Raw genomic sequence first — 25,390 nt, 5'->3', positions numbered from 1 at the left:
CACTAAAAATGGTTCTTCTATCGTTACGATCCAAAGCAATTGTTTTGGTGCTATATAGCACCGTTTGTTTTTTAGAGTGTTGAATCTGTATTTCTCCCATCTCAGGGGAAACTGAGTGAATGATGCACGACCATTCAAAAACATGACTGGGGTTCTAACGATACAAAGCTTAATGCAAATGGGTGAAGTGTCCCTTTAAGTAATATCACATGTGCAAAATTTTGAATAAGTGTCAGCATTGCAAATGTGAAAGCAAAAATATGTTTGAAATATGTATGGCTGCAGATAAAAGATAAATGTACGGTTTCCTTTTTATAGAGAGAGGTTTACTGGGGTCCTCAGGATGTTATTCAGAATCAAAGTGGCCATGTTTAAGACTACATGAATCCCTTAAGCAAAACAAGCTCAACCTTTAGCACATTTAAAACAAAGATCTGATTTGTCCCATATTCTGCTGCTTTTATACTACCAACAAAATGTTTCTGAAAAAAAGGTTACATTTATTTCACATTATCAATAACTATAAAGCAAACAAAATGTTCTTATATTTGCCTTAACAAACCTATCTGCTATTAATTTTAAATAGATATAAACTAAAAGAAAAACTGGTAAAGTTTACCAGAGAAAAGAGAAACTGGTGAGAGTTAAAGATTGTCATCAACTCTGCCAGATTTGATATTGATCTGCAGTCAGTTTGGTCAAATGGAAACAGCCGATGGCGTAAAGATTCCACTTGTTTGGCAATGAGAACAAACAGTCAATGAAATGAAGAATTATGGCATAGTGGAAATTCCAATAGAAAAAAATCTGTTCATAGTTCATCCAAGAAATGAAAAATCTGTCATCATCCATTCACCTTCTTCCATTCATCTTGTGCTAAGCTGTATCACAGAGAAATGCCTGTGCTCATATAAGCACCTTAAATATGATGTTAAAAACATTAGGCTTGGGAAATATGAAGTGTAGTGTAAAATAATTATATGATCTGACCTGATTATTATCTTTCAAACCTAGCAATCAATAGCTCTGCCCTGGCAGCTGAAGACAGATGAATTATGGCTGTGTAAAATCTAGATCTGGTATAATTACTGCAAAGAAAGAGATTTCCAAAGGAACATGATAGAGCCAAGGATAAAATAAAAGAGGACTGCCGAAAGGGGTTCATTTTCCAAGCCCTAAAAATGTACAAGATTTGCCAAAGTAACTTCACACTGGGTCATTTGCATGAATCATAAACACCTGACATAAGATATTTATGTTTTATATTTTTTCCAACTGGTTTCCATTATTCCTGCACATGGAGGAGAACAAAGTGCCTTCTGACCAACTATCCAAAAACATTCACTAAGGATACTGAACTTTAAAGGGAGAAAAAATGTAATGCCTCATCACCGAGTTTGACTCGTCCCAAATAAAAGTACTAATTATAAGGATTATTACAAATATATTTAAATACAATAAAATATCTTCAATATTACATTGCCATCTTAAATGCATGCATCTGCATTTAAAATGAATACTTTTACATTTGCAAATATACGTTAAAATAACTGATCCTATGCTGTGATAAAGATGAACATAGATGTTGAATGCTTTTTGGTTTGAGAAATGTTCCATGGGTGTTGATTTTTTTCTTTAAAATGCACACATAACTTGTCAAATGTCTTAAAATAACCACCAGAGCAATGTTTTGTGGTAACCGTGGTATAAGAGGAATAATGGACTCGAAAATAATGCACACCTGCGGTGTAATGGCATGACATGGATGTGCACTATTTTCGAATAATTTAACAGCCCATCATCAATTATTCCTAACGTATACCTTAAAGTTGGTTTAACTTAAATAAGTTAAAAAAAGTAAGTTATCTGGTTGTAAGTTACCAGGTTAATTTTAATTTAATTCAACTTAAAAATATCTGTTGACTTTTTTAAGAAGTTGAATTAACTTCTGCACAATAATTGCAATTTAATTGCAACAAAGAGCACCATGGATTGGTGCTTAAAAGTATATGAAAGAGCCTTGGACTTGGCATATGCTAAAGAAATCAGCAACCAAAAATAATAAGCTATCTTGGCCTAGCTGTGCTGTGGCATTTCTGCTAACATAATAATGACACCACAATCCCTGCATCACTTAACTCAGCAATATTACACTCCAGTGGATAACACAGTAAAGAAAAACTTGGCCTATGAAAGCATATTATTATGAACTGTAAACTGTAATAAAATACTACCTTTATGTAAAACAACAGGAGAAAAACTTATAAGTGTGGTCCAAAATATGAGCCCTATTCATAATCAGAAAAGGAAATTTGTTACAGTATATTGATCATGTTAAACCATCATACTGTAAAAATGAGGGATTTGCTTGATCCCAGCACACAAGATGCTTTTTGGAAAAATCCGAAATCATGCTGGAATATCACTGATCATCAGATTTTTATCAAACTTGTGAAGCCCACAAAAGGGGAAATGCATGCAGTTAAGGCAAATGGGATAAGTTTAACTTTTCAAATTTTTTACGAAAATGTTTATGTATGTGAACCCTCTGGGCTAAAATGTTGACATCCTGCTTTAAAGAACTGTACTTTAATGTACACTAAGTAAATCACATCAATACCAAGTATAAACCATGAATGAACTTACTGCATGCATCCTAGTGAAAACGTCATTTCTCTCCTTGCACAACTCTGAGTTCTCCTCCTCCAGCTGTCGGACCCGTGACAACAGCCGGTCCGTTTGTTCGATGGCTTTCTTCAGCTCTTCTCTCTCCCTCATCCCTTCTTCTACACCGGGTTGCAGTGGATTAACCTGAGCAGTGGAGAAATTTAGTTTCCTTTAGTCTGGAGTAAACCTCCCCCCTCCTCCTGCCCAGCCTTCTGCTTCTGAGGCCTTTCGGCCCAATTCAAAACAATCCTGAATTTATTCCCCTGATATACTTCCACCACAATAACTCTCTTGGACCAAACACCCACACAAACCGTTAGATTTATGATGCATTGTACTGGTTTTCAGATAAAACATCAAGAGGAAAAGCAATAATATAACTGCATTAAGTAGTCAAATGGGGAAAAGAAGTCCATCTGTTAAAGTAATCATGTGTTATTCATTGTGATAGACAGTATGTACTGTACTTGACTGCAAAAAGACATTACTGAAATTCTCAGGAAGGGAATCCTTACAGTACTTTCTTGTAAAGGCCTCTTTAAAATACATTTTTGTGTCAGTTGACATATTTCTTTTAGACACATGAAGTTTAACATGAATTGTGACACATTATTAAAAGCAATGTTACACTGAAAAAAAAAAGATTCTGTTCATGGTTCACTTTATTTAAAGAGATAGTTTAGCCAAAAAAATAATAATTACTAGAGCCAGACCGATATATCGGCAGGCCGATATTATTAGCCGATATTAGGCATTTTCCAAACTATCGGTATCGGCATTCATAATGACTGATAAATGAATATTAAAAAAAAAGACGAGGCAGCATTCAACCATGTCATGAGTGTTCCCGTTGTATAGCTTGTCCAGCAGAGGGCACTCTACAACCTCCCTGTTGGCAACACTCGTGTATAACGCGTCACACATCCTGCAACCTGCTGATCAAGCCAGAGTTAGGCAGAGAGAACAACGGTTAAGTGAGTTCATGGTGAGTTGGTCACGAGATAATAAAAGAAACAATTTTCTTTTTAAAATGCATTATCATATTATTTTAGTTAAAACTCATAAATAACTAAAAATAACTCATGTTAGGGAAATCTGTTAATGTTTTGTGGTACGTTTCTGAAAAAAAAAAATCGGCCGATATATCAGAATATCGGATTTTAAAACCAACAAACATTTGTATTGGTATCGGCCTTCAAAATCCTTTATCGGTCGGCCTCTAAAAATTACTGCATGATTTACTCACTCTCTAGCCGTTCCCGATGTACAGTATATGATTATCTTTTATCAGACGATCACAATCGGAGATATATTAGAAAATCCTGCACTGTAAAAAAAAATTATTTAAAAAAATAATTTTGCCTTCATTTTTTTTGTTGAATCAACTCAGATTCAACTTACTATTTATCTTAACTCTTTCCCCGCCATTGACGAGTTAACTCGTTAATTAAGAAAAAATGCTTCCCTGCCAAGGTTTCTGCAGGTTTCACAAAGTTTAATTTAAGACTTTTTTAAAACCATTATGAATTAAATTTAAGACCTATATCAAAACAATGAAGTCCAATTTTATAGTCCAGTGTGCATGCATCCATGTCTTGAACCTTTAATCTTTCATGACTAAAAACAAGATGTATTTTCTAGGGGTGTGACAAGACACTTGCTCTGCAAGATGAAACAAGATTGGGGTCACAAGAATAAGATCAGACAAAATTTTTACCCTTTGTTGATATTACAAGCTTTTGAACTTAAACATCATGCGAAATTTTAAGAAATCCGCAATGATAAATGAAAAATAGCATTTTAATTAACTAAAATCACATTATTTTAAAATGTTTTAACCAATCTAGGGGTTTCACTAACAGTTATTTTGGTAAATGATGATGATCAAGTAATCTGATATTTTTTGGTAATAAAAATAGAGCTAAATGGGCAAAAGCATTTACGATGACAATAATGATGAGATGAGACTTGACGGTGTTTGTTGGATAACATTTTAAGACCTTTGATATGCGTATTTAAGACATTTTAATGCTACTTAAGGGCTTATTTTCATACTACAGAATTTAAGACAATTTAAGACTTTTTAAGGATCCGCGGACACCCTGATTATATATCCGCAACATATAAAACCCGGAAGTATCGCCCCAGGGCAAACAGCCGCACGTCCATGTAAGTTCCGGGGATCGCTCCGCTTTGGCTTTTTGTTCAAAATTTTGTGTTCCCGAAGAAACCTACCCATATTATTTTTTCTAAAGCAGAGGACTGTTCTTTCATTTGATATATTTTATGTTTATATAATTTAAGAAGAATATTTCTGGAAGGCATTCAACTTTTGTGAAATTCATAAAACATGCTGGCACTGGCTGGCAACTTTTTCACAAAAGTTTAATGCCTTCCAGAAAATGTTCTTCTTTAAATATATAAACATACAATCTACCAAATGAAAGAACAGACCCTCTGCTTTCAAACAAAAAAACCCGTTTCATCTACTACTAACTTCAGTAGTTCCTTTTGTAACCAGCTTTTGAATATGGGTAGGTTTCTGCAAAAACACCACATTTTGAGCAAAAAGCAGAGAGAATTCAATTTTTGTGACTTTTCATAGAGATCCCATTCAGAGCGATCTTTAAAACAAACACGGACATGCAACAGCTTGCCAGAGGGCAATACTTCCGGGTTTAAAAAGTTGCGGAAGGGCGCCACCTAGTGGATAATAGCGGTTTTGCGGAAAGACGGAAATACTCGTCATTGGCGGGGAAGCGTTTTCTCTTGATTGACGAGATATCTCGTCAATGGCGGGGAAAGAGTTAAATTACGTAGAACCAATATTTTTTTAAAGAAAAATACTTTTAGGAAAACTTAATTCAATCATGTGCAAACAGTGTTATTTTTAATCTGCAGTTTCTTTCTAAAAGGGATAGTTCGGCCAAAATGATATTAAACCCATGATTTACTCACCCTCAAGCTGTCCAAGATGCATATGTCCATCGTTTTTTAGGCATACACATTTTCAGTTATTTAAAAAATGTTTTAGATCTTTCAGTTTATCAAATGTAAAGTTACGGGGTCCACGTCCTTCAAGTCCAAAAAATGTGCATCCATCCTACAAAATAAATCCAAACTGCTCCAGAAGGCATTCTGAGGGTAATCCGTGACGTTTTGTTGTAGAAATATAAATTTTTAAAACTTTATAAACTAAAATAACTACTTTCCGGTAGCGCCGCCATCTTAGACTCCTCTGTATTCAGGAGAGAGTATTAGCGTAGTGTACGCACTTTTCTTAGTGACGTATGACAAATGCGGAGGGCAGGGGCACAGAGCAGCAACAGAGAACCCCCAGTAAACTGCGTAGGCTCTCATCTTGAATGCGGACGACACTAAGATGGCGGCGTTATCGGAAGCTAGTTATTTTCATTTATAAAGTTTTAAATGTGGATATTTCTACAACAACACCACGCAGATTACCTTAAGGCCTTTGTTTATCATTCTGGAGCCGTTTGGATTTATTTTGTGAAGGATGGACGCACATTTTTTTGACTTGAAGGATGTGGACCCCGTAACTTTACATGTCTGAATGCATCTCGGACAGCTTGGGGGTGAGTAAATCGTGGGTTTAATATCAGTTTTGGCCAAACTATCCCTTTAACATCTTGAGAAGAAGTAGAGGTACTTCATTGGGGTCATCAGGTTGGCACCCTACTTCCTTGGTGTTCCGTTGATAGGCCCACAACACCTCTAAATGGCTCAACAGCAACACCTGGCGTCCCATGTGCTTTCCGCTTAGCTTTTACCCCTATCGCTCATTTTGCAGCCCAATGGAGCTCATTACATTTTAGCCACAGTAAGTTGCTGCAATGCTCATTAGCCTCTGACAACGAGCTCAAAGCTTATCAGAATGCCTGTCCTCTGACTCCCAATCTCTTAAGTAGCCTGGTTGGTGCTGTGGCTACAAAACCTCTGCAACTGATCTCTACTGGAAGCAGCTGGGTTCACCAGTCCCATTGGGCTGTTTCAGCTGCTAGGTCTGAGTTAGGGATGCACCGATATGGATATTTTGGCCGATACCGATAACCGATAACTCTTTAAATTTGGGGGCCGATAACCGATATCTATAGGCCGATAAATATTCATATTATTTTCACAATTAGTTTGGGCACGCTTTCGGTTGTGTAGACGTAGTAACTATATCGTTACGCTAATCCGTAATCGAACACAATTTTATAAGCAACACAATGTTTCATTAAAGTAGAATCTGAATCCATCTCAATACAAACATATTGTGTACCTACCTTACCAAAATAAACAGTGCAACGACCCTTTCAGACCCTTTGCCTCCTGCAGCTGTTTGCAACTCGTGGTAAAGCAGTAAAGTTACCGATGTTGATTTAGGTTTTTGCTCTTTGCTGATCCAGGCAGTTTTTGCTGTTGTTGTTATAAAAGATATCTTTCGTTTTGTGGCTCCTGTGCAGGCTGTCAATTCAGCAGAATAGTTTGCTGTTCTCGCTGTTTACAGACAGGAGGTGAGCGCACGTGAACGCGCCGATGACGTATGGTGTCTGCGTGGACTCGCTGCGCGGTGGGCATTCAAATGACGCTTACGTATGAGGGACAAAAAAGGAAACGTCCGTTCGGACCGAAATCTATGATTGGTTGAACATTTTTTGGTCCTACGCCTTTCACAGATGACATAAATTTCTACAAATACATTTAAACAACTTAACACAGTGATTGCTATCAGGATGTGAGGAGACTTTTAACCAACTAAAAATGTTTCAGATCTGTTACCCTACCTTTAACTCTGTCAATTACAACTCTGAACAACAATTTACTCTAAATATGTTAAATTTACTCTTTAAGTGTTTTACTCAATGCAAAAATGTTATTGTACTATCAAGTCCTATACTCTCAACTAGCCTAATAACTAACGCCAAGACCACCTTCACGGGTATTTTTATAAACACTGTTTTTCCTACAAAAAAATCTCCACATGTCCACATGAAAACACAAAAAAGAAAAGCTTCAAGAGCATGTCTAACCAACAGCTGGCAATATAACATTAACCGTAAAGCCATGTTAGTCAATCAGAAGCCAGAAATGATATTAGCAGCAATACTGTATTATGGTTACATTCACCATTGCACAGACTCGCCTCATGTAAACAAAGGAAATAGCGGTGCAAAACAAACAAAAGTAGACAACAGCGTGCAATCAGAACTCACAAGCCAAAATCTCAGGTTTCACCAGCTACATGATGATAGTGCAACAGGAGTTTCTGAAAATCTTTAAAAAGCTGCGGTTTTGAAAATGCCCGTGCGGACAGGCCTAACTTGATTAATTAGAATTATTAATGAATAATTAATCAACATTATTTGAATAATTTGTGTTGTATTAAATTTTGCTGAAACTGGAAACCAAAAAATAACCTTCTGACAAGTACAGTATATTAACTCTTTCGCCGCCATTGACGAGATATCTCGTCAATCAAGAGAAAACGCTTCCCTGCCAATGACGAGTATTTCCGGCTTTCCACAATACCGCTATTATCCACCAGGTGGCGCCCTTCCGCAACTTTTTAAACCCGGAAGTATTGCCCTATGGCAAGCGGCTGCATGTCCGTGTCTGTTTTAAAGATCGCTCTGAGTGGGATCTCTATGAAAAGTCCGTCACAAAAATTGAATTATCTCTGCTTTTTGCTCAAAATGTGGTGTTTTTGCAGAAACCTACCCATATTCAAAAGCTGATTACAAAAAAACTACTGAAGGTAGTGTCATGGTTCTGCCATCTTATCCTTTGTTTAATCTAGTCTTGTGGCAGAATCATGACAGACCCATGTTTTGTGTGGGTTCACGTGGTCTCAGTATTGGTTTACTGGACCACGTGTTCCCTGTGTCTTGTCTCTTTTACCCCACTCCCTTGTCATCCTCCTCATTATTGTTTGATTTATATCACCTGCTCCCCTCTTGATTTGCTTCCCTATTTAATCCTCTTGTATTCATTGTCCTGTGCTTGTGCATTGTTTCCATTCCTGTGAGTACGCTGTTAAGAAGTCTTGTCAAGTAGAGTTTATTGTATTTAGTCTAGTTCATTGTTTAGTGTAATCCTGTTTAGTGTTTAAGTGTAGTATAGTTCTTGTCCTGTTTAGTGTTCTTATCCTCTGTATAGTATCTTGTTTGTTGTTTTGCCCCCTCGTGGGTATTATTTTCTGTTTATTATAGAATAAAAGTCCTTTGTTCATCCACCGCTGTCTGCATTTGGGTTCGTCCTACACACCACATAACAGAATGCACAAGCCACAACAGAACCCAGCAGACAACCTTTGTCGTCCCGCCAGGCGGCAGTCGGCTGACCTTGAACTGTGGTGGCAGTCGACTGCCGCCGACATGAAGATGGGCAAGGCCCCATTTCCTCCCCAGCAAGAGAGGACCCTGAGGGGGTATGCCCAGGATGTGGAAGCGAGGAGGGTTTTGTTGCCAGAGACCCTCCTAAACTCCTACTTTATCGCGGGTCTCAACGTCCCTCCTCCCTTGCCTGAACGGGAAGGGCTAATCCACCGCCCGTTCTGTGAGGTTGTGGACCAGTTGTGTCAGGAGGAGCTTCAGGTTCCCACCAGGGCATCACCATCTGTCACGCTGCCATCTGTCCCAGAGGGACGTATCTTGGGAGTGTTGGCGCCCGGCGACTCAGAACGTTCCCATCCAGCCCCAGAGAGCTCCTCCCCACCCATGTCACTTCGTGGAAAGCATGAGAGGAGGGTATCATGGGAGTCGCCGTCCGACGGGGTCCTCTTCGGAGCCTGCTGCTCCCACCACTGTCCTCACCTAACCTGCCACGGCATCTGCGCCATGCCCGAGAAGGAAGAAGAAGAGGTGGGGGTTGACTTCACCGCCGGCTCTGCCTCAGTATGCGCAGCCACCGCTGCAGTCCCTGCCGTCTGCGCAGCTCACTGCAGTGTCCCATGTCTTGGTCCCTATCTCGTCTCCGCTGTCGGATGCAGCGCCTCCTGTCTTGGTCCCTGTCTCGTCTCCGCTGCCGGCTGCAGCGCCCCCTGTCTTGTTCCCTGTCTCGTCTCCTCTGCCGGCCGCAGCGCCCCCTGTCTTGCCTCCCGTCTCGCCACCGCTGCCAGCCACAGCGCCCCCTGTCTCACCGGTTCCTTCTGTTGCTTCCTCCCCTGCACTGTCATCCTGTTCGTCTGCCTGGTCCCCTGCCATGCCTCCTTTTGTACCCCTTACCAAGTCTGCATCCCCCAGCAAGCCTGCTCCCTCCAAGAACCCCACCAAACCCGCCCCCGGACTCCTCGTCCCAAGCCCTCTGCTACCCCAGAACCTAAGACTCCTTCCCCACCTAGTCCCACCCAGCCTGGACCACATCCCTTTGTGAACTCTGTTTTGCTTCCGCCCCCCTCCCTTGTTTGTTATTTTTATTATGTCACCCCAACCCTCTTGTTATTTTTTCTTGTCTGCCCCTGTGTATATTTGTCATGTTCTCTTGGTTTTTGTCTGTCTGTCAGCCTGTCATGTCTCGTGTCTAGTGTTCCCCTGGGGAGCGTCTGGAAGCCGCTCCTTAAGGGGGGGGGGGGTTCTGTCATGGTTCTGCCATCTTATCCTTTGTTTAATCTAGTCTTGTGGCAGAATCATGACAGACCCATGTTTTGTGTGGGTTCACGTGGTCTCAGTATTGGTTTACTGGACCACGTGTTCCCTGTGTCTTGTCTCTTTTACCCCACTCCCTTGTCATCCTCCTCATTATTGTTTGATTTATATCACCTGCTCCCCTCTTGATTTGCTTCCCTATTTAATCCCCTTGTATTCATTGTCCTGTGCTTGTGCATTGTTTCCATTCCTGTGAGTACGCTGTTAAGAAGTCTTGTCAAGTAGAGTTTATTGTATTTAGTCTAGTTCATTGTTTAGTGTAATCCTGTTTAGTGTTTAAGTGTAGTATAGTTCTTGTCCTGTTTAGTGTTCTTATCCTCTGTATAGTATCTTGTTTGTTGTTTTGCCCCCTCGTGGGTATTATTTTCTGTTTATTATAGAATAAAAGTCTTTTGTTCATCCACCGCTGTCTGCATTTGGGTTCGTCCTACACACCACATAACAGGTAGGATGAAACGTTTTTTTTTTTTTTTTTTGAAAGCAGAGGGTCTGTTCTTTCATTTGGTATATTGTATGTTTATATATTTAAAGAAGAACTTTTTTCTGGAAGGCATTAAACTTTTGTGAAAATCATGAAAAACTGGCACTGGCTGGCAACTTTTTTTTAAAACGCTGGCTGTGAAAGAGTTAAGCAGGTGCTTTGTTGGGTCCCATAACAGAGTTAGAAATCAAAGGCAGATGGCAAAATTTTAAATCTAACTGAATTTCAACTAGACATTTATCTCCAGATATAGTTACATATATGATCATAAAAATATATATATATATATATATATATATATATAGTATCTTTATGAGAGCTTATGGCACGATGTCAATCATATTACAAAATTTTACAAGATACAACAAGCAATTGTGGCTTTGCTATCAACACATAGATCTGTTTTCTTGGATGAAAAACCAGATGTGAACTAATTTTCCAAAACACACTTAAAAGTTTTAAAAACTAGAAAACAAAATCATGTTGAAGCTTGAGTCAAACTGCGTTAATGGCTCTCATCAAGAAAAAGTCACAATCTTACACTCGTAAAAGTAAAGCTTCTAGAAGGGTTCTTCACAGCAAGGCCATTAAAGAACAATTTTTGGTTCCCTAAAGAACCATTTAGAGCAGAGGTCCCCAACCACCGGGTCCCAACCCAGTACCGGGTCGTGGACAAGTTGCCACCGGGTTGCAAGAACGTCCTGAAAAAAATTGTATAATAGCTATTTAATAGCTTAATTGGGTATTTTGTACTTTAAGAGCCGACTTAAAATAACATAAATCATTTCCACTTTTGTACAGAGCCGCACTTTCTCTTTTTCGTGGTCCCTCTTTATCTCTACCAGCGCAGCGGCAATCACATTGCTGTCAGAGTTTGAGCATACAGTACTTCTAAAAACACAATCGATCAAAGTATTGCAGAGGTATGAATTAATGAATCATTTGCAAATGTACGTCGCAAATAATGTAAATACACAGAGACGTTCAACTGTGTGACATCGCAAATGACTGAAAAGTAATTATTTTATTCTTCTGTAAAACAACTTCAGAATTATCCAGTGATCGTGGCACCATGATCAAAATAAACTCTTTTACTGCAGTAATAATATTTTAACGGCTACACTTTTAACGTAGGTTTAAAAGGAAACTGTGTCAATCATCATTATGGTAAACGGGAGTCTCCGTGCCTCTGCGCCCAGCCGCAATTCTTCTGGCATTTCTCCTCCTTCACTGCATTTTTCTTCCGTTCTGTTAATTGAACTTGGGGCTCGCGCCCGACCAATATTCAAGCTGCCTTCGAGAACAGCAAGCCAAGTTCGTTTACCGTTAATTATTAAGACTAAATGGGCAGGCAAACTGAAACAATTGAAAGTAAAAAAAAACTATCTGCCCAAATATATTTTTACACGTCTATATAAAATATACTATAAATAAATGTCAAGTGATTCCTCACTGTTTGCAATGTTAACAATATGCAGAATTCTTTCACTTGAAAAAGTCAGCTCACTACAAGAAGAATCCAACTGGGTTTCACTCATTGACCACACTTTTGCTCTCCTTTTCCCTTTTTTTATTTGGAAATTCAATGCAGTGTTCATTCAGTCAACCAATTAGGTGAAAAACCTTTAAATACAGATACAAATATTATTATTTTTTAAAACAAACAGACAAATACCATTTCATACAAACATGATTTAACAGTGATCAAATGCATAATTTTAAATTACCATAAAGCAGACCATTTAAATAACAAACAATATACAAAACAATTTACTTTAGAAAGCTTAATCCCTCAACCAAACAAATAATGTCCAAATGCACTTTAAGAATGACCCATATAATAAAGATATAAAAGCTCACCGGCTACATCTTCATTGTTTGTAGTAGCTTAATTCTGCACAAAGAATCTTTAAATCCAAGAAGTGGCAGGCTTGCAGTGCTTTGTTCTCAGTTAGTTCTGCTTTGTTTCTCTTGTTATCACTCCAAACTGCTACTCTAAAGCTACCTCTGCGTCTGCCCTGCTAATTAGTGAATCAACTTCACCTGGTGCATGCTGGCTGATGCATTCGAACTGGTGCATTCTAACTAGTGCAATCTGGCTGAGAGGGGGCGCCAGTAGCTTGCCAGAACAATAAAGCAATTATTAATTTTCCCAATGCATGGTTGTTTGATCTTTCTTCCGTTTAAAACGTTATACATTTTGCAAAGGAGGATTTTCAGCACTTTGTTTGAACAGCAACTCAGCCCCCCCAAACCTCAACCCCCGGTCCGCAAATTTTTTTTAAAGTTGAGACCGGTCCGCGGTGTAAAAAAGGTTGGGGACCCCTGCGCTAGAGAGGCCAATCTGCTTCGAGTGTATCTAGAAAGAGCCAATGAACATTGGCATGCAGTATTTGCATATGCCATTTCACTTTTCGCTTCAGAACCAAGCAGTTGTTTGTTCTGCTCCTGCTAAATTGTAACAGAGAGAGAGAGCTCTTCAATGTTGGCGTTACAGCATTATACCGGTACCGGCCGTTTACCACTTTTGGCGTTGGCTCAGTACTCTTATCAGCTTTAGAAGCTACAAGAGCAGTTTCCTCTAAAAAAAGCTGCACGAGGGGGTTTTGCGTATTTTTAAAGACAGCATTTCTCCTGTGTACACTGGTGTGTTTGTGTCTTTTTAAAGATGGCTTTCCACCTGTGTGTTTCTGGATGCAGTACCTACAGGTGCATGTCCCTATCCTTTGGGTCTCCCGTGGACGACCTGATGTCAATCGCGGCATCGGAGGGCAAGTTAATTGGCTACGCGTATGAGCATGTGTTCCCACCTTTTGGACAGGTGGCGTGGTCCAAATTCTACCCAGAAATGATGGCTATGCTCGGCCGGTCTCGAGTGGTCTCATCCACCAGAGCCTGGCCCCTCCAGGTTGGAGGATTGGTTTCTCAGGCCAGCTCGCGTTGCCCCGCAGGGCTCCACCCCGGTGCCTTTCTTCCAGAAAGTACATGATGAGCTTAGAAGATCATGGACGACACCTTTTGCTCCCCGAAACATCTTACATCAGTATTAATGGTCATTATATGCATAAATAACATTCAGAATATTTAGTCTTAAATTAATAGTACTTATCGTGACAGCCCCTCCCTAGCGCATTCCTCTGAGGAGAACCTTCTCTTCTCTTCTTAAGACTTCTGTCTTATGTTGGAAATAGGCGCGTGCATATTATATAAATGACACAAACATGTAGTGAATCATAAGTTAAGCGGTGTTGTAGTGTTGCATGACTCGTACTCACTCCTCCCGCTGTAGTAACTCCTCCTTCTTCATTTTTTCGTACGTTATCGGAAAGATTCGGTAAAGCTAATCTTTCTTTTATAAATCTGATTAAACTAAAGACTCTTCGGAGATATAAAAGATGTCATACTACTCTATAGGTACTCCAATAAAGTCTATTAAATTGAGAAAAATCCTGGAATATTTTTCTTAAAAAAAAAAAATAAAAAATTCTCGACTGAACAAAGAAAGACATAAACATCTTGGATGACTGGGAGTGAGTAAATGATCAGGATTTTTGATTTATGAAAGAACCTAAAGATTCCTAAGAACGATTTATTTTCTACCTATTAATATTTTTACCGCTATAAGAACAGAAAGGTTCTTCGAATATTACTGGTTCTTTTATGAAACCATATCCAAAAATATTTTGCTACTCCTAGGGCATTGTTTAACACCTTTTTTGTTTAAGAGTGTATCTATACAAATAATTGAGGAGCTTAGATGCAAAACCCACTAAACGCCACCTCCATTAAAATGAGATAGTACAATTAAACGAATGCTTTTGGCACATATTATACGTTCCTCAAATACCTTCTCTTCAAATCTGCTTAATTCCGGCCTCAGGCCATTCAGAAATACTGCTTTGTTGGTCGAATCCATTAAGAGTCTGATAAAAAAGCGAATTTACAAGAAAACATGTCAGACGCACTTACAGAGTTTTGCATCTGAGCTCTTCAATTCTTACAGTGCAGTATGCAGTGCATTTACCATACTCTCCTACACCAAACAAAAATACATTTTTATAACTATTTGTGACCAGACTGACTTTAGAGTTAGATTATTAGTTGGAATAGACTTCAGATACAATGTTTTCCTCTCTAGGACTCATGAATAAGACTGTTTGTTTAGCAAAGTTTTCATGTTTCAACTTGAAAGGGGAGGGTATTCCAGATTCAGATTTTAACACACAATGTCAAAACGCACAAAATGCTAAATTGCATTATTTGTGAACTATGTTACCTTGAATAATTATCCATATGCATTGGCAAATTTAACCGTCCCTCTGGCAACAAAGTTTTGCACATTCCTGCCTTCATACTTGATAGTTCAAGACTAAGATCATGAGCAGCAGTTTTCCAAATAAATGTGTTCCCCTACACGGCATTCCAAATCTACAGAGGTGACACACACGCACGGCACGCACACACACACACGCACACAAACACACAGATTCCAAGCATTTCAACAGCTGTTTGGCAATTTCAGCTCTCTCTCTCTCTCTTCACAATTTTCCTAAAGCAGTATGTGGAAAATATATATTAATTCATTCAGTATGAAACAGTGTCATTATGTAGCCTAAATATGTAATTAGCAGACCAAATATGTTAAAATAAATACAACACACACAAAAATGCTGGGTTGTTTTTAACATATGCTGGGTAAATATTGGACAAACCACACTGGTGGGTTACAAATGACCCAAGGTTGGGTTGTTGTTTCCCTAACCATGGGTTGTAATAATCAAGCAGTTGTGTTAAAACAATATATATATGTTTATAATTGGTTTGATTGGCACAGTGTGCACAGCTCACAAAAAAATGTGTGCATACACAGACATTAAAAGAAATTTTAAAGAGCTTTCATAGTCTTTTTCATGGCACTCCCACTTACATTTCTAAAAGTCTGAGCCCATGTTAAACCCACCAGAATAAATGTGTTGACTAATTTTTATATCAAATACTTATATTCATTAATTCAATCAGAATAATGACATATTTGGCATCATATTTACATCTGATTACATATTTAATTACTTGTTTAATTGTGCCATTAATGCATTTGCACAAGGACTGCGTTCTACCATAAAAGTAATGCAAATTTAAATAAAGTAACACAAAAAAATGACATAAGCTACAGTCAAGTGATTAATTTTAATGTTCAAATAAAATATATGTTGATATAAAATTATTAGAGGAACGCAGTTTTGCACTAAATTTTACCTCATGTATGAGCATGTGATTCCGTGCCCCCGTGAACTCTGGCGAACTCTTGGGCTGTATCACGATTAATCAAGAAATCTACAGTAGGCTAATATAACGTCGAAAGTACTGCACATTTTGAACCATGCATTTTCTACAAACGGAAGTTAACTGCACATTACCGTACTGGTGTTTGGAAATGTTGTGAGCATTTCTGACGACGTTTAATTTCTTCAGAAACCAAAATGCAGCAAGGAGCCCGCGACCGGGCACAGATGCTGATGACGTTTGCGACTGCGCTGTTGCGTCTGCAGCGCCTGCCGCCTGAATAAAATACATGTAACACGAACAAAACCCTATCAAAACCGCGAAAATCTCTGAAAAGTGAGAAGGATGCAGCACATAATTCATTATATTGTGCATATTAAACAGGTAAAACATAAGTAATGGGGTTTGAATGGGGATTTAAAACAGCCGTGACGTCACCTTCGGCGAAAGCGATTGCGGTTACGCCCACTGAGTGGCAAAAGACAGAACGGCAGCATTTGAGTACAGTGTGAAATCGGCGAAAACACGGCGAAAACGCGTCTAAATAACAGCTGTTGTGCGATAGACTGTACTAACAGATTAACAAGGTTTTGGAGCTATCGTTTTACAGACTGCCAGAAACACCGAAAGGAGAAATAAATAGATCGGCCAACGTCCACAGACCACAGGTGGGTTGATAAGTTGCTAGAGTCACTATCAAGCAGAGGTTTTACTTTCTACTTAAACGTATTTTTCAAGTATTTGTATTTTATCCGTGTTTTTCTTTGGACAACATAAATTCCAAAACATATTATCATAATTTACATACTTAATGCATTTCATAAATACACGTGTTTGTTTTACATTTAATATTTAAGTACATTAACATACCTATACTCAAGTAAAAGTACACAATTTTAATGTAATTAGGAATAAAAAAAATTGAATATGCAATATTAAAGAATACACAGTATGATATGCTTTAGAATGTAGTGAAGTAAAAAAATCCAATACAAACATCCTAATAAAGCATAGATGCTTGGAAAATGTAACTATTAAGTATTGTCCACCTCTGCTATCAAGTCCAACTAAATTCAATTTAAGCTGATAAAAGTCAGTTTTACTGACATTTTCGCAGCAGCCCCCTGCTGAAAAAAACCAGCATACCAGCAAGACCAGCATTTGTTGTGATTTGGTGCTGGTTTGCTATTGAACACCAGCTAAACCAGCATTAGCACCAGCTAAACCAGCACCAAACCAGCATTAGCACCAGCATCCCATGCTGGTCATACCAGCAAGACCAGCACATGTTGTGTTTTGGTGCTGGTATACTGGTGACCACCAGCATAGACCAGCATTATTCCCATGCTGGTTTGATGCTGTTTTTTTTTTAGGAGGGCCGCTCCGAAAACCAGCCATTTTGTAGAACATTTGCCGTTTCGGCGTGGTCACGTGGAAAAGTGACGTCAATGCATACCCTCTATATCCTGTCAATCAAAAGACAACAGGAAAATGGCATGAATTTGAGCTCTGTGTATATAAAAGTGTAAAGAAACATCTTTAGTTTAATGTTCAGTAGGCTATTAATGGTCATTATATGCTTGAATAACGTTCAGAAAATGTAATCTTAAGTTAATGCAAGTTAATATAAACTACACATCATCAGTATCGGCAGATATCAGTCTAAATAATCGGCTATTCGTGGACACTTTCTAAATCGGTGCATCTCTAACTGAAATACTTTCTTACCCATTTGCTGAAAAGTTCTGCTCTTCATTATAGACGTGTTGCACGGCGACGTCACTAACTGGTTGCGCGCGCAACCGAGAGGCAGAAAGAAGAGACGCGCATTGTGTTGTATGCTAGTAGCGGTGTCTGTAAGTCAAAATGCCAAGGAATTGTTGCGTGGAAAATAGTACCAACAGAGTCAGTGCTGGGTGCCTTATGTTAACATACCAGTATTTGCGACTATTACGTTACTAGCCTAACATTATAATTCATACATGTATCACAGTAACACTGCAAAAATAAAGACAGAAAAACAGATCCAACTAAAATCAAGTTTTATTTATATACAAACAATAAAGAACGCTTCAATAATTAAGGTTATTGCAGTAGCGGATCAACTCACCAATCGGGCTTTCTGCCTCCTGGATGCGCGCGCACCCTGCAATGTTTGTAAACTTGCAACCCCTCTATACTGTTCTCTCTCTCTCTCTCTCTCTCTCTCTCTCTCTCTCTCTCGCTCCAGATATTCTGCCTTCCTCAAAATGCATTGATTTTGTTAATCTGTACAGCTAATCTGTACGTTGTGATTGGCCTGTATACCTCTGACTCTGGACGGAAATGTGACGCTCCTTACCATGTTTGAAGGATTCGGTCACAATGCAATGGTGACTGGAGTTAATTTACAGGCTGTGAGTCAAAGCAGGAGGAATTATGATAATGTCGGTCTTGTCCACATCGTTTTCAAAACTTTTTTTCTTACTATATTCTTGTTACCAACAACAAATCTGTTGTATCAGATACAACTTGACATTATCTTGTTACAGACAAGATATTTGCAAACAATATATTGTACATCAATGCTATTTCTAATTTATTTGTGTTGCTGTATGCCCAGCTGCACTACTTCCTGAACTTCAGCCAGCTCCTTGTTTCCTGTCTGCCATTATTGGACAAACTGATTAATCCAGGTGTGTCTGATTATTGTTGTCGTGACTACTGAGGTCAGGCACACCTGGATTAATCAGTTTGTCCAATAATGGCAGACAGGAAACAAGGAGCTGGCTGAAGTTCAGGAAGTAGTGCGGCTGGGCATAAAGCCTATTGCAAAACAAAACCAACTCCTATCTAAGATCAGCATTGACATCAATGCAATGTTGGGCAAGAACTTACAGCCTAATGATTTCGGTCTTTACACAGGCTTATGCTTGCAAACATTATTTTGACTACATTTAAAGAGCCAAGAAAGTCACTAATCTTAATCATTAAATCTCTTTTTGCATGTCCTGGCAGGGCTACGGCCGTCCAGCAGAGGATCCAGATGTATTCTGGGACGGTTGCTTTGTTCAGAAATGTTTGCATTCCTGAGACGCATGAGTGAGTTTACCCATACTCTGCACATTAGTACCTGTCATTCCCAATAGCTCTTTTAAAGTAAACACTGCACTTTCACACTTTTACAACCGCAACTGGAAAAGACTTTTCCTGATACCTGGAAGAACAATGCAGACCCTAGCAAGCAATAACGGAATGCTATGTGGACGTGAGGGTGTGTCTTCATAACATAGGTGTGCATGTGTGTGACACAACACAACAAATAAAACACAAATAAAAGAAAATGCAATTTCTTACATGAACCAATGGCTTGCTGTGAATGGCGATGATGGGACGGTACTGATGGAAGTCAGTTTGGATGACGCACACTTTCTTCTCCATCCTCAGCAGAAGTGCACTCTTTCCATCCCGCTCTCCCCTCCACGCTCAAAGAGCGTTTGTTACCTGACTCTGAACCACACCGAACGCACACAATCTCATGCACACACTCGCAGGGGGAGGGAACACCAGCACAAAAAGAACTCCTCACCTCTCCACCCATCCAACACAACCACCCACTGTCAGTGGGCCACCCTGCCTTACACAAGTTAAGTTTCTATTCAGCTTTCTCTCTTTCTGTTGCTCAGATGGTGAACTCTCATGCTGTCACTGGGGTGGTACCCTCTCAAAAACTACACATTTGTTTGTGAAGTGCATCAAATGGTACATATTAGGACCTTTTTAAAGAGTACCATCCAAGTTTGTCCCTTTATTTCTGAGAGTTTGGAGTGTGATGCAACCAATGCCATGGTTGTGGGTTTGAATCTAAAAAAAATGCACAAAACAATTGTTTTTAAATGCACAGCAAGTTGTTTAGGATAAAATACAAAATGCATTCTCCTGCCTGTGATGCTGGTTTAGTTACTTATACCCAACTAGGGAAAATAGCTTACTTTCTTTTTCATTGGTGGTTTGAAATGTTCAGCGTGTGTATGAGTAATGCATGATAAGCTTCCAGATTACTTTCCAAAGCTCATCACTCTAATTTAAAAATCCCTCTGGGCTTGTAAGAGTTGACAAAAAGGCTACATGAAAAAACTCTAAGGGCATGAAATGATATTTACCTTTGACATGGAAAAATGTCAGCCAACATATTCAGGTTTTCGGGGAAACAAAAAAGACGTGGCCTGGGGAATTACTTATCCTTAAAGTGGAAAATATGATTTCCTTGTGGTCGGATACAAAACTGAATGGGACTGTGGCTTTACACCCAAGCCAGAAGCATGAGTATTGAAAAATTACTGATGATAGATAAATTGTGGCTGATGTCCTATTACCAGACTATGCTTCCTATCCACGTGGAAGTAAATTAAACTGTTTCAAATGTTTTATGGTCATTTACTCCTTTCTTTTTAATATTTTTTCAAAATGTATCCAACTCACCAAAACGAATACAGTGTGTTTGCACAATAATAAGGTTGCCAATACTGAAATAATTTAAAACATTTTAGCATAAGCTTATGCATTAAGATTAAAATATGTTTAACATCATTAAGGTACATTTTCCTGTAAACCACAGACGGAACCCGTTTAATATCTTTATCCGTTTATATACACTCAGCTAAAGGATTAACAGGAACACCTGTTCAATTTCTCATTAACGCAATTATCTAATCAACCAATCACATGGCAGTTGCTTCATTGCATTTAGGGGTGTGATCCTTGTCAAGACAATCTCCTGAACTCCAAACTGAATGTTAGAATGGGAAAAAAATGTGATTTAAGCAATTTTGAGCGTGGCATGGTTTTTGGTGCCAGACCGGTCTTAGTATTTCACAATCTGCACAGTTACTGGGATTTTCACGCACAACCATTTCTAGGGTTTACAAAGAATGGTGTGAAAAGGGAAAAACATCAAGTATGCATCAGTCCTGTGAGCGAAAATGCCTTGTTGATGCTAGAGATCAGAATAGAACAAGCCGACTGATTCAAGCTGATAGAAGAGCAACTTTTTCTGAAATAACCACTCGTTACAACCGAGGTATGCAGCAAAGCATTTGTGAAGCCACAACACGCACAACCTTGAGGCGGATGGGCTACAACAGCAGAAGACCCCACCGGGTACCACTCATCTCCACTACAACTAGGAAAAAGAGGCTACAATTTGCACAAGCTCACCAAAATTGGACAGTTAAAGACTGGAAAAATGTTGCCTGTTCTGATGAGTCTCGATTTCTATTGAGACATTCAGATGGTAGAGTCAGAATTTGGCGTAAACAGAATGAGAACATGGATCCATCATGCCTTGTTACCACTGTGGAGGCTGGGTGTGTAATGGTGTGGGGGGTGTTTTCTTGGCACACTTTAGGCCCCTTAGTCATTTAAATGCCATGGCCTACCTGAGCATTGTTTCTGACCATGCCCATCCCTTTATGACCACCATGTACCCAATCTCTGATGGCTACTTATATATATATATGGGATGTAATATATCTCCCAAGGGTTTTTTTTCCTTCCTAGGACCTTTTGGCTCCTAGGCTTAAAAAAAGTTGGGAGGTTTTTCTCCTATAGGGTTTTTCAACCCCGGGGAGTCAGCCGACATTGGCTTAACTTAGTACCCTCTTCTATACGTTACATTATTAATACACTCACTTTTAAAGTTTATTCAAAGCCGCTGTATTTTGCTACTTATATTGTCTGTAAATTTTTCTGTGTTTTCCCCTGCTTCTATTAATGTAAAGCTGCTTTGAAACAATTACCAATTGTGAAAAGCACTTAATAAATAAAATTGAATTGAATAAACATGAAAATCTGAATTACTTTTTGTTTCAGCATATAGTACCACAAACATAACAATCTGAAATGTAAAAAATGTGAGTTTGCCTTCACCACGCAACAGGATATTTGATCGTAAATATGAAATTTTTTGAATATTTACGATTTGCAATCAGAGCGGCCTCAGCATACTTCCCAGCAGATTCATTTACTCCACACAAAAAAAGATAAATAATAAAAAGATAAAATAATAAGATAATTGGTTAAAATAAAAGACAATCTCTGGACTTTACATACACCTAGTTCACGAGTTCGCATTAACATGTAATTAATAGGGAATGAGATAAAGCATATTTGGCGTGCTATCCGAGGGGAGAGCTCCGAGCTTGTAATGTTATGCCCGAACCCAGAGTATTCCCCTCTCTTTAAAGGCGGGGTGCATGATCTTTGAAAGCCAATGTTCACACTTAAAATCACCTAAACAAACACGCCCCAACCCCAATAGAATCTGGACCTTTTTTTGATAGACCCGCCCCACACACACACAACCCGGGCAACAATGTCGGTTAGTAGACACGCCCCTTACTGCTGATTGGTTACAAGTGTGTTTTGGTACTCAGCCCGACTCCCTTTTCCAAAGTGTTTTGCAAAAATCATGCACCCCGCCTTTAACTGGGACAGATGGATGGGGTGGAAGAGGGATGGTGCAAAAACTGTCACGGGACAGAGGTGAGGGACAGCTATTTATAGACCCCTTTTTGCGCTGATTGGTTGGATTACCATACGTATATCATCAACGTCTAACATTACTTGGACAAAACAATCCCATTAAAGTTTTTATTATTTAAGATCCCAGATCTGGAATGGGGTTTTTGGGCATCAATCTTAGGACGTACATTTTTATCCAGGTCAAGAGTTCAGTAAAACATAATCTGCCTCTCTCCAGTTAAGATTAGTATGATGTATTACATATATTGTCTGGATATACTCTCCTGCGTGTGTGTGTTTACTCAGTGGCATACTGAAGAGATTTATGACTGGAAAGCTGTATTCCTCTTTATTAACACATCCTCAGCATGTGTTCATACAGGAGCTACCTGAATGGCCTGAAATTTAACGAATGGTGTTAAATGACATAAATCAAAATACCCAAAACAATGGGCAGAATTCAGAGTCGAGTGATCAGACAGTGTTACAGTGTAATCTATTGTACAGAACAGCTCATCAGGCAAAGATTGTTCTCTGGATTTCTGCCATCTCTCACTGAATGCTGCTTTTGTTAGGGCTCTGTCCATAATAAATGATAGCCCAATTTTCTGTGTAGCAATGCCAACGTGCTGTTAACTCTATAAAATCTACAAGCACAGTATACTGTGCCAATAATACCCCACTCACAATATTTTATTGAGAGCTCTGTAATAAGGATTGACATGGTTTAATACACCTAGATAATCTTCTGTTTATTGGGATGGCTGAAGATTTGTGCCTATTTACATCCCTTAATGATATTCAACCCGAAATGCGTATTGGCTCAAACTACTTGTTATAAAGTGGTGTCTGGCAATGTTTTTATTACATTAACAGATGTCAAAAAGATCTAAATTGTTGAAACCTTTAATTTTTTGAAAAATCTATAGAGAGAACATGAATTCTTTATTAGAGAATGTATTTATTATTAATATGTTGTACCATCTGTTTATATTTTCCTAAACTCCTAGAGACCTGACATCAGAAAAATATCAATCTATTGAGGGAAACATGCATGCATTTTAGCAACAACAGACAAGTTTTTGGGAGACAACATACTTTGTAGGAATGCTGTGAATTAAAAGGCACAAACCAGAAGCAATAATTAGTCATGCACCGATGTATCGGCCGCCGATATTTATCGGCCGATTTTTGATAATTTTGAAACCATCGGCATATCGGCAATAGCACGAGAAAGGCCGATACCGATTGTTTATTAATTAACTGCATAAAGAAATCCATTATATGTAAAAAAATGAGTTAATGTTGTTTATCAAATAAATGCTGAATAGCAAAAACCACCTTTGAAGGTTGTCATGCTGTCTTATTATATTAGTTTTAGCTTAATTTGTGCCTCTCTTATTATGTTGGTCAGTTGAATGTTAATTAGATCCAATCCATGTTCAGTAAAAATTATTTGATGCAGAAATAAACTAGCTAATAGACCAACTGTATAGTATACAAGTGTTTAATGTCGGTATCGGTATCGGCCAGAAGTTGTCTGTTTAAATCGGCATCGGTATCGGCCCAAACAAATCCTATCGGTGCATCCCTAGCAATAATACTTAACACATGGAGAAGAGAAAGGTTTTCATTTTTGTGTGCGCATTTATGAGGAAGAAACAATGATGTGGCATTTTTCCGTTATGGACCTGACAGTTCTGAAAGCTTCACTTAACTCTAATTTTTTTTAAATGCTTAATAAACTTTAACAGAGACCTTATGATATTTAAAGGGACACTCCACTTTTTTTGAAAATATGCTCATTTTCCAGCTCCCCTAGAGTTAAACATTTGATTTTTACAGTTTTGGAATCCATTCAGCCGATCTCTGGGTCTGGGGCTACCACATTTAGCATAGCTTAGCACAATCTAGTAGCCGAAAATAGTCCCCTTAATAACCTTCAATGGCAGGGGACTAATTTTGGGCACTGCGTGATATAATTGGGCCTCCTGCAGCAAAGTCATTAATTATTACGCCAGAATGAGAGTATAGTTCATAGCCATATCGGCCTAGAAAATCGCAACCCTTAATTTTCCGTCAGTTTTAGTGCACGATGTAACTACAGAAGAGTCAAGTTTTAAATAGGAAAAATATCAAAACTCTTTTGTTATTTTTTAGCGTGATGCTAATGGTCTAATCAGATTCAATGGATTATGCTAAGCTATGCTAAAAGTGGATTCCAAAACAGTAAAAATCAGGGGAGCTGGAAAATGAACAAATGAGCCTATGTGCACCATGCATCATGTCAAAATATGTGTTCGTTGTGTCATGTTAAGTGCATCAATGCGTCATGTCAAAATATGTGTTTGTTGCGTCATGTCATCCTATGTACATCATGTGTCATGTCAAAATATGTGTTTATTGTGTCATGTAAACCTATGTGCATCATGCATCATGTCAAAATATGTGTTCGTTGTGTCATGTGAACATACACTCACCTAAAGGATTATTGGAACACCATACTAATACTGTGTTTGACCCCCTTTCGCCTTCAGAATTCTACATGGCATTGATTCAACAAGGTGCTGAAAGCATTCAAATGTTGGCCCATATTGATAGATGAAAAAAAAGCAAGATGAAATTTATGGGGACATGTTGTTGTTTGGTATTCTGTAATGTTAAAATTCAGAAGTTTTCTGTTTTAGGGGTTACCATAATGGTGAAGTGTGTGTTTCACGTAGGTTCAGGAGAACATGTTTAAGCCATTTTGTCATGCATGCAACTTTACTCAATGAGCAAATCATGTGCAAATACTCACTAGTGCTTC

General features: G+C 38.7%; 1 protein-coding gene and 1 long non-coding RNA gene across 4 annotated transcripts in view; one reads left to right on the top strand and one right to left on the bottom strand.

Annotated features, from left to right (window-relative positions):
- The window catches only part of LOC129420917 (putative uncharacterized protein MYH16), an 85,431-nt gene extending 65,216 nt beyond the window's left edge, over nucleotides 1–20,215 (bottom strand). The window contains exons 1-2 of one of the 3 annotated variants that reach the window (XM_055176081.2): nucleotides 19,417–20,215; nucleotides 2,647–2,811 (exon numbers count right to left, since the gene is read on the bottom strand). In XM_055176081.2, coding sequence (XP_055032056.2) covers nucleotides 2,647–2,811; nucleotides 19,417–19,500 — 249 coding nt within the window. In that variant the 5' untranslated portion in view covers nucleotides 19,501–20,215. Of the gene's footprint in view, nucleotides 1–2,646; nucleotides 2,812–15,073; nucleotides 15,191–16,053; nucleotides 16,320–19,416 lie in introns of those variants that run through there. The other 2 variants (XM_055176083.2, XM_073866626.1) reach the window with 2 other exon arrangements.
- LOC141363694 (uncharacterized) lies at nucleotides 16,571–20,649 on the top strand. Its single transcript, XR_012369212.1, has 2 exons — nucleotides 16,571–16,748; nucleotides 19,078–20,649. It is a non-coding gene; the product is annotated as an uncharacterized lncRNA (long non-coding RNA).
- Nucleotides 20,650–25,390: the final 4,741 nt, after the last annotated feature.

The sequence above is a fragment of the Misgurnus anguillicaudatus genome, chromosome 4 (genome assembly GCF_027580225.2).
Source record: "Misgurnus anguillicaudatus chromosome 4, ASM2758022v2, whole genome shotgun sequence".
Lineage (NCBI taxonomy): Eukaryota > Metazoa > Chordata > Actinopteri > Cypriniformes > Cobitidae > Misgurnus > Misgurnus anguillicaudatus.
Note: the sequence above shows the minus strand (reverse complement) of the source record. Positions and strands in the feature narration are given on the sequence as shown.